Genomic DNA, 15,580 nt, shown 5'->3' with positions numbered 1-15,580 from the left:
TCTTTCATAGTTGCAAGTGGCAACTATGGTTTGGTGTTCCAAATGAAACACAAGTGTGGCATGTTTCCTTGGTCGTAGTAGTACTTAAGGAAAATATGTGCTATGTGTCTTGCTTTCCTTGTAGTGCTTAGGAGAGTTACATGCATAGATGACCATATGGTCTACACACAGACCCTTGTTTACAACTTTTTAAACCATTTTTACGGATGAAAACTCTTCTTGAAGGGAAGAGTAAATAGGTTGGTTGACAAAGTTTCTTCCAACTAAAATGATGTGAAACATCTGATCTCGCTAGGCTCTTTATCAAACGTCTCTACAAACTATAGGGCCTGCTCGCAGATATAGTGTTGGGTAGAGATAGAAAGTTTGATAGTCATTTTGAAGGAAAATCTTCAAAGGTTAAATATCACTTTAAGTAAGAGTGAGGTCAACCATCCGTAGATTGATGCTGGTTGAACTAAAAACCCAGCTAGGTTCTAGAGCATATGCTTATGCATAGATGAATAATCTAGTGAAGAAGAGTGCCTCTCACCTTTGGAATCTATTTTTTGTTGTTCATGACTAGATTTGCTAAATTTACATTGTTTTATGGACTCTAGTCTAGATCTCCTATGGACGTAGAGTTATGCAAGGAGAAGACTCAACAAGTTGGTAGCGTAGTGTCGTCTACAAATATTTAGTAGCATAGTCTACAAATGGTTGGTAGCGTAGTCTATAAACTTGAGTTTCCGGAGAGATCTCAAGTACATATACCTTTTGTGCTAGTGGCATGCAAAAACTAGGGCACATAGTTTGCCTTGAAGTTCTAGTTGACATATTTAAACATGAGGTTTACTGTGTATCAATAGTAGGCACTTGTTAAGTGAATGTACTAGAAAAGGTCTCAAGTGAGAACAACTATATATGCTTACGAACAACTTTTCGCAATTTGTTTTCGCAGATGAAAACTCTTTAGAAGGGGGGGTGTAATTTCACGTAGCTTGTGTAATGACATGTGTGAGTCACCCGTAGTAGCGGCGGTAGAGCTTAACCACACACGGAGTCCACACGCTAGAACGTGTGTGGCGAGTGTGTCCGGGGTTCCGGGGTGAGGCGCCTGGGTGACCGGGCTAGTGTGGGCAGGTAGGCCACTGTATAAGCCTGGCAATGTGGACACTTATCCACATTCCTCTATGGTTGGGTGATGACTAGATCTCCTTTCCATCTTTGGCTATGGTGATGGCTACCGAGAAGTAACAAATAGTTTGTAAGAGCTTGCAACCAACCAGTAAAATCCACGAATGATCTTGATAAATATTTTTGAGTAGAGATTTCAAGTTCAACTTATAAAAAATTAGAGTAATGTGCAATGATTTTTTAAGCAATGCATGTGGAACAATTTGGAGCAGTGTGAAATGAGTTTTGAATGCATCAAATTTGATATGTTACATTGACACATTATTTCCCTCTACTCCTTAGATGTGAGCTCTACATCAAGGAGTTGCACATTTTCCCCCTTTTTGGCCCCTATAGTTTCTCACTCTTTTTTTTTCCCCATTTTGATAGTTGCATATTTTCTCATCTTTGAACAAGCACCCATAAACTTATATAAGATAACAAACATGGAGAGAGAAAGTGTAAAGATAAGTTCAAGGGAGAGATTTAAGCTAGTGAATATTGAAACTGTAATCAAAGTGCCATGTATAGGATATCATCACGTGTGCACATCCCATGTCATTCTTCTAATAACAATGTACAAAACTTTTCATGACATGCTTTCCATGCGTGCTTTTCATGCAAGTTTCTTAAAGAACCAAAGTATCTACTATGAGTTATAACAACCTCAATGTGTGCATCCATAATTTGTGAACACCACAAGAGAGAATTATATCACATCATCTATGTGTCATGTGAACACCACCACGGAATTATATCACATCATCTATGTGTCATGTGAACACCACAAATATCTTGTGTCCTATGTGTAGTAGATGCTTTTAAGAACGATTTTGGGATAGATGTACGGGGTGTCAATGGTGGACACTCGCTTTCATTGCCATATCTTGTGTCCTGTGTGTAGTAGATTTTTTTGAGAACGATTTTGGGATAGATGTCTCATGTTTTTGCATCTGTAGCAATCACCATAGACCACTCATAGGCCATGGCATGATGATGACAATCTATCATCATTAATCAATCAACTCCCCCTTGCTCATCATAAGTTAGAACAATATGTCTTTGATCCTTTCACTTTTGTGTCGAATGTAGAACCTCATCATTCAAATGTACATCTTTCATGTCCTCCTCCTTTACCATATTCTTGATCAAGTCTTTTTTCACATCAATGATGGTGAACACTATCTTGTATCAAATGATGGTGAACACTGTCTTGTATCAAATGATGGTGGACACTCACTTCCTTTGCCATATGTTGTGTCCTGTCTGTAGTAGTAGTAGATTCTTTTGAGTGGATTTTGGGATAGATGTCCCATCTTTTTGCATTTGTAGTAATCCCCAGTGTTCCCCTTTGAACACTGATGTGCAATGACAATTGAAGCATTCAAGATTCTTACAAAAAAAATTTATATGTTCGGGTTGACAATGATGATGCTCGATGTCGTGGTGTGAAGATCATCTCTTTAGCCTTAATTCCTTGATCAATCTTCATGTACACATCATCATGCACTTACATCTTTTCCTCTAGTTGCATAATAATCTATATTCTTTCTTCGAGATTCATAGCCCTGCAATAGAAAGTGTGCACAACACACATGCCCAGAATTGCTAGATCTTTAGTGCTTGTGCATTTCTTATTGTTTTTCTTGCACCTTGGATTGTTACTCAAGCTGCTTTTGCTGCTCTTGTAGCTCTTCTTCTCCCACAGTGACTTGCTCCTTAAGTTGCTTTTGCCAAACTTGCAGCTTTGGTTCCTTTTTATTGAATGTTTCGTTCCCATGCAACAACTATTTGCCTTTCTTCTTTAAGTGTCTTTTTCCATAAAACAAGTCTTTGGTTCTATTTATCAAGTGATTTCTAAAGTTTGTCCACTTCTTCTGTTTGTCCATGAAACCATCTTTGTTCACACGTCTTGTGAGCTCTTCATCTTTGCTTGAACATACATCTGAATCATGTAATGACGGACTTATTGTCTCATCTTCAAACTTCTTCTTCGAATTCATAGCAGCGAATAAACTGACTTAATGATTCTATCGTCTCCTTGATTGCTTTCCCATGATCAACTATATGTGCATATCTTGCGAGATTATTTGCACTCTCTTGTGCACCAAAATATGTTAAGGTTTTACTATTATGTAGAGAGTTTTTAGGAGTGAAAGGTTGAGAAAAAGATAATCGGGTGGATGAGAGGGGTTTGCAAAGGATTAAAAGCTTAAAAAGTTGTTGAAAACTTTGAACCCCTACTTTGGCTTTTCTTTGCTTTTGGAAGTAGGATGACCTACTTAGTTTTTTATATAGTAAAAAAGCTTGGAATAAAATGACCTTGCATAGCAGTGATCTTACTTGGACCTGGGCGAGAATCACTGCATCACACGTGGAAATTGCACGTAACACATACACCACACCACTGAGGCCACCAAGAAACAGAATTGCCATTTACAGCGGGCGGCCACACCACCAAGGCCACCACAACCACACCAAGTGTGTAACCACCGCACCACAAAAGACACGGGTAAGAATCAAACTCGGGTCACCTCGCAAATAGCCATAAGGGCGGTCAAGAGACTATATGGATCAAAACTACAATACTCCCCCCCTCCCCCCCCCCCCCCCCCCCCAAAGAAGTGTAGTCATCCTCCCACTTCTTGGGTATTATGTCTTTATTCATAAAAATAGGCCACATGCCAAAAATGGTTGCACGCTTATGCATGAGCTTGTCCTTTATTACAAAAATAGGCGTAGCTTTTACCAAAAGCTCAGATAAATTCTTCATATCTAAACCACTAAAGGAAAAATACATAAATAACCCTAAGGGCTAATTCACGTGCAACAAAATTAATAGGTCCAAGCCCATGTATAACAAAAGTGGGTGGCCAATAATAATACAAAATATCTCATAGTAAATAAAAATGAGAACCTTTCCAATAATTGTTCATGCCAAATTACCGCCATCATATCTCACCCATACCGGCTTACAAGCACAAGGCTCGTCAATCTCACCAACCTACAAGTTGTCCATTCAAACACATTACACATTAGCAACATCTGCTAAAATTACACAACACATAATCATTAAATCCAATACTTAGTTCTAGCCATCCCTAAATTCATGTGTCCTCTACACATGGAATAATAGTACCATGCTACGAACATAGTGGTAATTAGGCATCCCCAATTAACCACAGAGGGACAAACAGACAATCCGTAACATCCCTCTTGCTTCTGTCCTCAGTTGTATTATATCAGTTGGCTTGTGTTTGAAAGTAAGATTGGATGAGGTCAGGATAGATGCAAAAAAACTAGTGGAAAAAACTTGATAAACAAATAATGCATATATGCAACGAACCAATCAAATGAACATATGTGAAACGAGTCTAAGTGTCCCATACTTCAATGGCGCATTCCACATACACACACAAGGTGGTAAAAGAGAAGATGTAAATGTGTATGGTGTAAGTACATGAAATGAATATGATGTTCCATACCACCAGATTAACTCCACATATCACTACTTTAGAATAGAAGTTTGAGACGGAGTGAGCAGTTCTCTCTAAAACTTACACTCCACATATCACTACTTTAGAATAGAGGTTTGAGACGGAGTGGCGAGTTCTCTCTAAAACTTACACTCCAACACAAATTTTCTTAGGATTAATCACCAACAAGCTCTACCAATTGCTTTCATACATATGTAAGTGTAGCACAACCTTGGGAAGGGGAGGGTAGGTCAGTTACTACATAAAACACTCTCTGTATATCATGTGCATTCAAGCAATATTAAAAAAACCATTTCGATGAATTTCATCATTTTAAAAATACCCCATCATTAAATTTGGAAATAATAGAGTTTTGAAATTTTGTAAACTTTCGAGATTAGTTTGTTACTTTGACTTTACATTTTGTTTATTCTCTTCACTTAATAATAATTTGTTATCGTGTTAGAAATACTACCGTGAATTATATAATATTTTAATTTAAAGTATTATATGCCCAACCAAGAGAGATGATAAATCATAAATAATGATGGTGTTTATAAACACCATTTTAGTTCCAACTAAATGATGATGGTGTGTATAAACACCATTTTAGTTACAACTAACTAGTTACAAAATGTGAGTGGAAAAAGAAAAGAATGGCAGAGTATAATCAATGTAGTCACGTTTTGATCAACTCTCCTTTTCAATCTCCTTTCAAGCTATCTAGGAATTCATTGCAAATAATAATTGGCATGTTTGTCGTCGAGGGTTTTTTGTTCTTTTGTTACCTATGCTCATCCCATACAGGATGAATTTGTTTGCATTGGGCATACAAGAAAAATCAGCTAGCCAGAGAGAATATATTTGTTTGTACTGGGTGAGCTCCATACGTCACTCCATTCATTAATTCTAAATTTTGCTGACACTAATTACTCCATTCATTAATTCTAAACCTTGCTGGTGCTAATTAATGAATATGTCTAGTGGTCTAGTGAATATATATAGTTTAAACTAGGTAGAGACTGATGGGTTGTGTAGGTTACTTTGCCAGATGATCATAACATTTACTTGCACTTGGTAATTTCTAGAAAAGTATCCGCGCTTTAAAAAGAGAACAAATAATTGTCTTATGATAGTGCTAGGATATGCATAACAAATAATTGTCTTATGGTAGTGTGCTTAGGATGCATCTTGCATGCTTAGAACTCATGAGAACCATAACTAAGGGAAAGTTTAGAAGGAATTTAAGTATACCTTTTTCTAAGTTCCAGACATTCACAATTGCAATAGCAATTTTGTGAGATTTAAAGTTTCTCTTCTTATGAGAAACCTGCCATCCTCTCTCTCCACTTCATTGTTGGGAGAAGGAAAGCTTCATCTCCACAATTAGATTAGGGATCCCAATCTTCAAGATACAAAACCTTGAAGTACCCCTCCAGGATGAAAATATCCACCCATCTAGACTGCCTCATATGCACAGTAAATAGTTTATTGCACGTGCTAGAAACCCACAGCAGCAGTTGCCATTCAAAGTGGCAGCTTGAGGGTTTTTTTCCCTTTTATGAAACCCAGCGCCCGCTGTACACAATATTTCCAACCTACTCTGCCTACTCTTGTTGGGGGTTGGGTCCTGTCAAACCTTCTTCAACAGAGGATATGCGATCTCCTACTTGTTCAACTACCTCTTCTATAGCTTCATTCTCAAACTCACTAGCTTCCTCAAACTTTGCTTCAACTTCAGATGATACCTCTTCACCATTAGTCGCTCGTGCAGATTCCTCCTGCTCTAGGGGAGCTTTCTTCTCCCACACACAGTACTCATGTCCTACTGCGGCTACTTGCCATTCATCAAGGTTCGGGGCAAGGTTGCCAATGTCAAACCTTGGCCCGATCTTCATCACTACCCTGTCATCAATGGCTGCAACATAGAGGTCATGTTCTGCCACCATAATATGCACCTTACTGTTGGCTTTGATGTTGTTGCGCTTTCGGATTTTGATAAGGGCAACGATCTCATCTTTGAGGCCCCAATCATAGAAGTGATCATAGAACTGTAAAACAGCCAGAAAATTCAAGACGTCATCAGTGACATGAATGTTATTACGAATACACATGAGAAACAGAAAGGAGAAAATGGTAGAGGGGGGCTTACAATGCATGGAGCTCCTGGATGGGTGATGATATATGCATAACCTTGCATTACTTTGTCAGCAGGAAAAGGCCAGTGCATCTGCGTCGACCCCGTGTCGTGATTTTCTATGAAAGTAACAGCTTTCTCAGCCCAGAACCCAATCATGCCAGGCGGTTTGTTGTTGCAATCCCTTAGCCTCCAATACTGGCAGTGAACAGCCTCCTGCAGAATCCCCTTGGTTGTGAAATCAAAGGCTGTTGCCCGCCCACCTGTGGCATGCACCCAGTTCACTAGCTCTTGCCTGTGGCTGTCTTGATTATATTGTAACCCATCATCACCATAGTTAAGAGTTGTCCAGACCTCTCCTACAGCAAACTCTGGCTCTGTTTTCTCTACATACAGGCCTACATAATGGCCTGCAAACCCTTTTGCAAAATCAAATCTCCATCCATCAAAACCGATTTCAGCCTTCAACCATTTCATCCAATCGATGAGGTCACACTGGACACATTCATTTGTGTGGTCAATGTCTGGTGCTGCACCAAAATCCTCACCAGTATCAGGCTGTCCAGATCCATCAGAATATTGGTGGTCATGCTTGGTGACAGCCCAAGGTCCCCAATCAAGACGCTCATCGGGGGTACCACCCTCGAAGATACACCATACCCCACGGTGATCCTGCTTGTCAGCACATCTATGGTTGATCACTACATCAGCAATGCAGCGAATTCCATTGTCATGGAATGCGTCAATGAGCTGCTTCAGCTTCTCCTCGTCCCCATATTTGGAGGCATTCAAATCATAGAGCCTCCCTGGCATGTATCCTGCAAGCATAGGCATTGGGCAATGCTTAGTGCTTGAAAACTAAGAGGTGAAATCTGATCATTGCTGTGTACTTGGCTCCATCCATGTATTCATTTCCCACAATTGTATGAAGAAGCACATGCTCATGTCTGTGCATTGACAATCCTATCAATGTGTATGTGCACATGAGGAAAAAAACCGTGCGAACGAAATCACATCCACACATTGATACACCTATGGCTGCAATTAACCTTCAAAGCAAAGGCAAAGTGTATACCACAGACCTTGAGGTGCCACAGAGTGGCTTGGTGGAGGCAACCAAACATCAGTGATACCCGCCTGTGCGAGGTCTTTAGTGACCTTCATGAGCACATCGTACCAGCATTGTGCTCTCCAAGACTCCCAGTTAAAACCCTGACACAGATTACACAATCAGCAGGAAACAAGCAACCATAAACTTAAGTTCAGTATCACTGGAATACCCTAGTTTAAAGCCCAATATATGTATGCATGTGTGCATGCATATATGATGTATGTATGTACTTAAACATGCATTCACCCTCTTTAAAAGCCATAAATAACACTCAATTTGTGCATGATGTATGAATATAAAACATACACGTATTAACCCGCCTTGAAAACCATAATTCACCCTCGTGCAACCAAGACAAGGGTTTAAACACCTTCAGTAATACAATAATTATCCGCTCAGACACGAAGCAAAGACACTCTAGAAATCTTAATTAAAGTGAGGTTTACCTGGAACATGATGATATCAAGTGGGTCGAACCTGATGTTCCCGCCTCTGCAGGCTGGCTTGGATGGATTGGGCTCCGTAATTTGGATCTGCGACAGAACTTCCTGCCCTGCGACATCTGTGAGCTTGTCGTTGGGGGGAGCAGGGGTGGCCTGTATTGCGGTGATGGGGTTCGACGGCGTGGTCTGCAGGAATGGCAACCTCCGGAACACAAAGAGAGTTGGAGGAGACGAAGAAAAGCCAGAGAGGCAGGGTTTCCGAGGGCTATGTAAACGGAAATGGATATGGAAGGGAGAGGTAGGGGAAGCCATGGAAAGAGAGAAAAGTAAGAAAAACCTAAAGCTCTGAAGAAGCCTTGCAGAGAGAGAGAGAGAGAGAGAGAGAGAGAGAGAGAGAGAGAGAGAGGAGGCGAAACCCTGAAAGTAAAAATGCGAGCGGAGAGAACGTTTTTCTGCTCGCACAGCGAGAGAGAGAGAGAGAGAGAGTGAACGTAGTGATGGCAAGCGCAGGCTCCTCCTCAAGTGAATACTTGAACCTTCCAGACTGTACTTACTTTCCAATCACATTTGTCAACGTGTCGCTTTTTAATAGCTTATCGACTTTAATCCGGCCACGTGGTCGGCCACGTGGCATAAGAATTGAGAAAATAGTGTGGATATATATTATACATATATATGTTTATATATATTATACATATATATAAACCTGAACCTTCCATACTGTACTTACTTTCCAATCACATTTGTCAACGTGTCGCTTTTTAATAGCTTATCGACTTAATCCGGCCACGTGGCATAAGAATTGAGAAAATAGTGTGGATATATATTATACATATATATGTGTGTATATATGTAGAAGTAAAAATTCAAAAGGAATATCCATTGGAAAGGAAAAAGATTTTGTGTGCATATCGTGTGTGTTTTTTTCTGGTGTTTTAAAATTGCAAAATTGGACTTGTTTAAAAACACCCCAATCAAATCTACCACACACTTTGATATGTATGGTAGGCATACATACACACACACAACAATTTATGAAATAAAATGATATATTACGCATGTATATTCTAAAAAATAAGTAATATAGCAAACACACACATCTATGTCAGGTTTTGTGTGTGTGTGTTGTAACTTGTTGTGTGGGGGTGTGTGTGGCATACTAAATGGGATATAGCCCTTTTTGTTGTTTTCACTGTTGAGATGTAAGAAGCCCTTTTTGTCGCTTTCACCTTGTGTTGGCATGCACTGATTTTTGTTTTTCATTATCTCTTTATATGGCCTTTATGTTGTTTTCACCATAGCCTTTCCACTCCCCTTAGCTCTAGTCACGGACTCATGTTCAGGCCCTTTTCCTTCTCCAATTCACAACACTCGTAGGCATCTCAAAAAATTATCGATATGTCAACATCACTTTACCACTTTTATTTTCCTCAATGCATCTAGAAATGAGCAGCTTATCGAGAAGTATTTTCATATATGTAGTAGTAGTAGGTGCAAACAACGTGAGGGTTGTGATTACACTTTTCAAGGACACTTTTCCTAAGTCACAAGAGAGAGCATGGAGAAGAGATCTTCGTGTTGGACCTACAACTTGGTAATTTTTGCACTTATTCATTGTAGATTGCAACATAATAGTACCTATATTATAGGCAATTTTTGCACTTATTCATCGTAGATTGCAACATAATAGTACCTATATTATAGGAAGTTTTGGCATTTTGTAAAATTTTCGCTTATTCATTATAGATTGCAACATAATAGTAAAGAAGTCTAAAAAAGTAAAGTAATTTTCCTTGTTAAAAATTGACAAAATTTTAATATCAACCCATTCATTTGTGTTCCCATAAAAAAAAGTTATAGTTATTACGTGAAATGTAAGGTGCTTACATGCATGTAGAAAATGAAAATAGCCATTATGATGACATTCCCTTGAAGAAAATGGTGAATCCCATTAAAACTTCCCATTGTCTAAAGGGAGTCAAGTTCCCATTGTCTAAAGGGAGTCAAGTTCAAGAGGGAGGGGGGTGTAAATGTTCTATTGTTGAGATTAATTAAGCTCCACCATATATTCCACTAAGTTGACAAATGAATGTGGCTTCCCAAGCCTCTGGTTGACACATTGGAATCAGCTTCTTGGAAGTCTAATGTAAGATACATGAGGTTATATATATCAATGTCAAAGAGTTCCTAATTGAGCCCCAATCTCAATGAATCTTCTGACTTTTTCACTCTTACCATGGGCTTATATCAACTAGCTTTCTCTCTCTTTTAAGTAGGTTAGGTATTCTCTCGTTTTGCATAATATTTATGTCTCACTTTTGGCCTTAGCCTTCCAAAAATATTACTTAACCATCGCCTACGTCCAAAATAATATTAGTCAGCGCACAAAGCTGATTAAACACATTGATCTTGACTATCATACCAGTGCACACACCTGATTAAACACATTAATCCTAGAAAATGATATAAATAAAAGCCTATCCCACACATAAAACATCTGACATATATACCATGCATAAGTAATGATCACATAGGCATCCCCACTTGACCATAGAGGTTATGACTAACTCACTTAGGAGGTTCTTCTAATATGGGATTTGAAGGTAGGGTCTCAAAAGACTAATGTGAAAAGAATTATGAATATGCCAATTGGAGGGTAGCTCCAACTTATATGCATTATCATTTATCTTCGTAATAATCTTGAAAAGTCCATAAAATCTAGGAGCTAACTTAATCACTGGATTGGTCTCTGCAGACTTAAGTCTCCTTTTCTCAATGTGAAGAAGTATATAGTCACCTTTGTTGAAGATGACATGTTTACGTTTACGATTTGCATACTTTATATACTTCTCTTGAGATTTTTGAATGTTCAATTTTACTAACTCATGAATTTGGTCAAAGTCTCTAACAAAAGAATTTATAGCCTCAATCGAATGTGAAAGGCGTGGGAGTCTGTAAAGCCGTACCATATCCCAAAGAGTGAATTTTTTTGTGACAGTGTGAGGACAATTATTATATGCAAATTACAAAATATGTAAATACTTATCCCATTGCTTAGGCTGAGATGAAACATAAGATCTAAGAAAACCAAGAATTGTACTATTTGTTACTTCAATTTTCCCATTTGATTCAGGATGAAAAGCAGTATAAAAATCAAGTTTTGTTCCAAGATTATCAAACAAATTAGTCCAAAATCACTACAAAACTTTCAATCTCTATCAAAAACAATAATCTTTGGTAAACAATGATGCACAAACACTTGTTGAATAAAAACATGTGCAGCTTGATAAGCAGTCTGTAATGAAGCAGAAGCTGAGGTCAAAATATGTAAATAATGGGCCATGGGCAAGGCTACTATAAATAGGGCCTTGGGTTCATTGGAGGGATCTTTTAGTCATTCATATCTTGGACACTTACATGTACTCTTGGCTTCTTTCTTGGAGATGGCCTTTGATGTGTTTAGGGCTCATGACAAGCTTGATAGCCATCCTCATGGTGAGAGGTTAAATCACTTAGGCCTTATGCACATACCTTCTTTGCTACATGTGCATATGGATTTCTTCTCTTGCCATCGGATTTCAAACTTTGGTAAGAGGGTGAGAAGGCTTGGCCAGGAGATCAGGAAGCAAGAGCTCTCCATCGACTTGCTACATCGAATCAAATGCAATTGGCAATCAATGGGATTTTGCAAGGATGCATACTTGGCATTATTTGGCACATTGGTATTGATATATAGATTGAGATTGTCTCCTAAATGCACCAAGGTCATGGCGAAATTTTGCCAAAATCTGGTCAAAATGCCTTGATTGGATGCATATTGATGCCTTGATATGCTGAGATGCAAGCATGCATTGATTTGCAAGATGGTTGCTTTTGCGGACAATTTGACATAATCTACAATTTTTAGAAAAGCGTGATCCAGTTCGAGGGGTTTAGGAATGAACCTAAATTGAATATTGGGGGTTATTCCACATCATTAGGGCTTGCCATAGAGCCCTCAACCACCCCGTTTGGTTTCCGGGTTAAGGAGTTACACCCATTTCTCTAACGCATACCCTATTTGGATAGAATTTGAACCAAGTCTCGAATCATAAATTTAGCTTCACCATTGTGTTCTCCACTTGAAAATATCCTAACCACCAAGTTTCAACTCATTTGGAGCATTGGAGTGCAAGCGGTGGGCCAAACTATCACCATTTAACTTGCGAAAAAAGTTAAAACACAGGCATGTAGAGGGTGGACTGAACCAAAAGTGACATCATAGGTTTTCTCCTTATCCTAATAGGTTCCTATAGAGCCCTAGAACATCCAAATCCAACACTCCTACATCACCCTATTGCAAATTTGCCAAAACAATCCTACTATGGTCGGTAAGCTAAGAGGTAGGCCTAAAAAGCTTTCATTGGCAATGGAAGATATGGAAGGGGAGGAGTTGAGGGAACAAGGCACTATGGATACAATGGAAGAGCTTGAAGAGAAAATGGTCAGGGGAAGCACTCATAGAAATGTCTCTCAATCCATGGGTCAAACGTCAAAAGAAGTTGAAGTGGATGCTAATGTGGGAAGTGCCCATAAGCACACCTCTCAAAGTTCGCAAGCCATTTCAAATGATACACTCTTGGAATTGCTTGTGAATAGACTTGATTTTAAGCCACTCATGGATAGATTGGACATCATCAACCAAACCTTGAATTCAAAGTCTGAGTCTATGACTACCAAAATGGGAGCCATTGAAGATCAATTGGGGCAATCTATGAATCAACACTATGAAGAAGCTAGTGTGGATAGAACTGGTGAGATTCATGAGGGCAAGCAACCTATGCATGAAAATCATTATGGTGGTCACAAGGGAGGTAAACAAGCTATGCAAGAGGCTTCTATGAAGGCTCCTTCATTTGGATTTATGATGGATGCTAGGAAACCTTTCATCAAGGATTTGATGCCTTCTTCATTTCAGCCCGGTACTTCTCAAGTGAATAGTAACCACCACAAGATTCATTCAAGCCTATGGATTCATGTTATGGACATGCCAAGAGGATACCATCTTATTCAAAATAAAATCAGTCCATCATGGTAGATGAGGAGATGCTTGGGGATAAGGATGGGGTTGATCATGATTGGGAGCATATGTTATTCATTGAAAGGTGAAGGAAAGTTTATGATAGTTGGATGGAAACACTTTCTTTCATTAAGAAGGAGTACAAAGACTGCCCAATTTGTAAATTCTTACATGCAAGAGGACGAGGATATTGATGAAGAGGATGTTGATTTAATGCAAGCAAGGAGCTATGCATTGTCAATACCTAATGGTGGAGGAGAAATGAGCACTTGGATGTCCTCTAGGCAAGATTTCTTTGATACAAGGAGATAACGGTCTCAAGCTATGATAGTCAAACTGCAAGATTATGGATCTCTTGTTGACACTTCATATGCAAATGAAATACATAGCCTTCAAGCTAATTTGTAACAAGGTGATCGGAGTTGTGGTTCTATTTTTAGGAAGAAGACTTCACTTCCACCATTGATGCACCAAGAGGGGACAACTGCATTGAGGATGCCTATGCAACAAGATAGGACAAATGAGAATGATATACACATGTATCAACTTGGTGCACATGATGAGGCACATATTCAAACATTATTTTATTCAAAGAGAGTGATTGGAAGAAGACAATGTGCAATGATTGATGTTAAACACTCTACAAGTGAAGCCAATATAAACAAGGGTAATATATGTGAATTGTTGGTACCTATACTTGGTCTTCCTGCTTTGAGTGGGGATAGAAGATCTACTATGCACTCAATGTTGCAAGATTTTGGATTGAGAGAATTCAAAATAGGACTTTCAATATCACATTTGGTCATTGCATAGAGTATGACTATGTGGGTCTTTATGCACACATTGTGGGTGTTGAAGTGGATGAGACACTTGCAAGATTTTGGCTTGAGAAAATGGAAAAGAGGACTTCCATTCACTATCACATTTGGTCATAGAGTATGAATATGTGGGTCTTTATGCACACATTGTGGGTGTTGAAGTGGATGAGACACTTGCTGTAATTTATGGACAACAAGAAGATGAAGATACTTTGTTACCGAATCTTTCTCGACAAGTCACCAATGTATCCACCGTGTGGTTAAAGGGGATACAAAGCTAAAAATGGGTGTGATTGGACAACTTTCATAAGTGCTTTGATTGAGAAATTTCAACGGCTTTTAAAAGTAGAAGTTTTTTAAGTATAGTACTTATGATAAAGAATTAATTGTTGTTATTCATACATTGAAAAGTTAGAAATATTATCTTATGGGTTCTGAGTTTACATTAAAACTGATCAACAAAGTATTAAACATTTGCTTTCTCAACCTTTAATATCAGATAGACATATTAAGTGGGCATCTTTTATTCAAAGTTTTTATCCAACTATTTAATATACATCTGGTCGTAAGAATGTTGTTGATGCTTTGAGTAGGAGACCTAGCATAAATAATATATTTATTATTCAAAGGATTTCTTTTAATAATATGAAAGGAACATATAAAAGCGATTCTAATTTTTTTGATGCGTACAACAAGATAAAAGATAATGATTGGTTACCCCAATAAGATTATTCTTATAATAATGGTGATCTTTTCTTTCAAAAGAAGCTATGCATTACTAGACCTTTCAGGCAAGCTATTATTAAAGAATCTCATCGACTATCTTTTTTTTTATCATAGAGAAGTTTCATCTGTTTTGCAAATAGTTCCCAGAGATTTCTTTTGGCCTAATATGCATAGAGATGTTGCTAAGTTTGTGTCTGACATGCGAACAAATAAGTATGGATTTCATTATTGGTTTTCCTTTGACTGCTAAAACAAGAATGATATGATTTAGACCATTGTAGATAGATTTAGCAAACACACTTATTTCATTGCTTGTAAAAAGTCATTGATCGTGAAATGGATCTAGACCAAATATTAAGAAATCAAAACATATATTCCAAATCTAGCATCCATTTGATGGGCATAAAACACATGATAAATCCATGTTATTATAATGAAAATAGAAGGAATCCACATGCACATGTAGCAACGAAGGTATGTGCATAACACCTAAGTGATTTAACTTCTCACCATGAGGATGGCTATCAAGCTTGCCATAAGCTCTAGACCATGAAAGGCCATCTCCAAGAAAGGAGCCAAGAGTACATGTAAGTGTCCAAGATATGAATGAATGAAAGATCCCTAATGAACCCAAGGACCTGTTTATAGTAACCTT

At 38.4% G+C, this 15,580-nt stretch overlaps 1 protein-coding gene across 1 annotated transcript; it reads right to left on the bottom strand.

Moving 5' to 3' along the window:
* Nucleotides 1–5,718: 5,718 nt before the first annotated feature.
* On the bottom strand, nucleotides 5,719–8,820 carry LOC147638025 (alpha-amylase-like). The gene is made up of 4 exons (XM_086797600.1): nucleotides 8,326–8,820; nucleotides 7,851–7,980; nucleotides 6,784–7,586; nucleotides 5,719–6,682 (listed from the first exon to the last, which is right to left on the bottom strand). Exons 1-4 carry the CDS (start codon nucleotides 8,632–8,634, stop codon nucleotides 6,239–6,241), a joined length of 1,686 nt encoding a protein of 561 aa, XP_086653726.1. The 5' UTR covers nucleotides 8,635–8,820; the 3' UTR covers nucleotides 5,719–6,238.
* Nucleotides 8,821–15,580: the final 6,760 nt, after the last annotated feature.

This window comes from Cibotium barometz, chromosome 5, assembly GCF_041138505.1.
Source record: "Cibotium barometz isolate CiBa-2024 chromosome 5, ASM4113850v1, whole genome shotgun sequence".
Lineage (NCBI taxonomy): Eukaryota > Viridiplantae > Streptophyta > Polypodiopsida > Cyatheales > Cibotiaceae > Cibotium > Cibotium barometz.
This window is presented reverse-complemented; position numbering and strand designations above follow the sequence as displayed.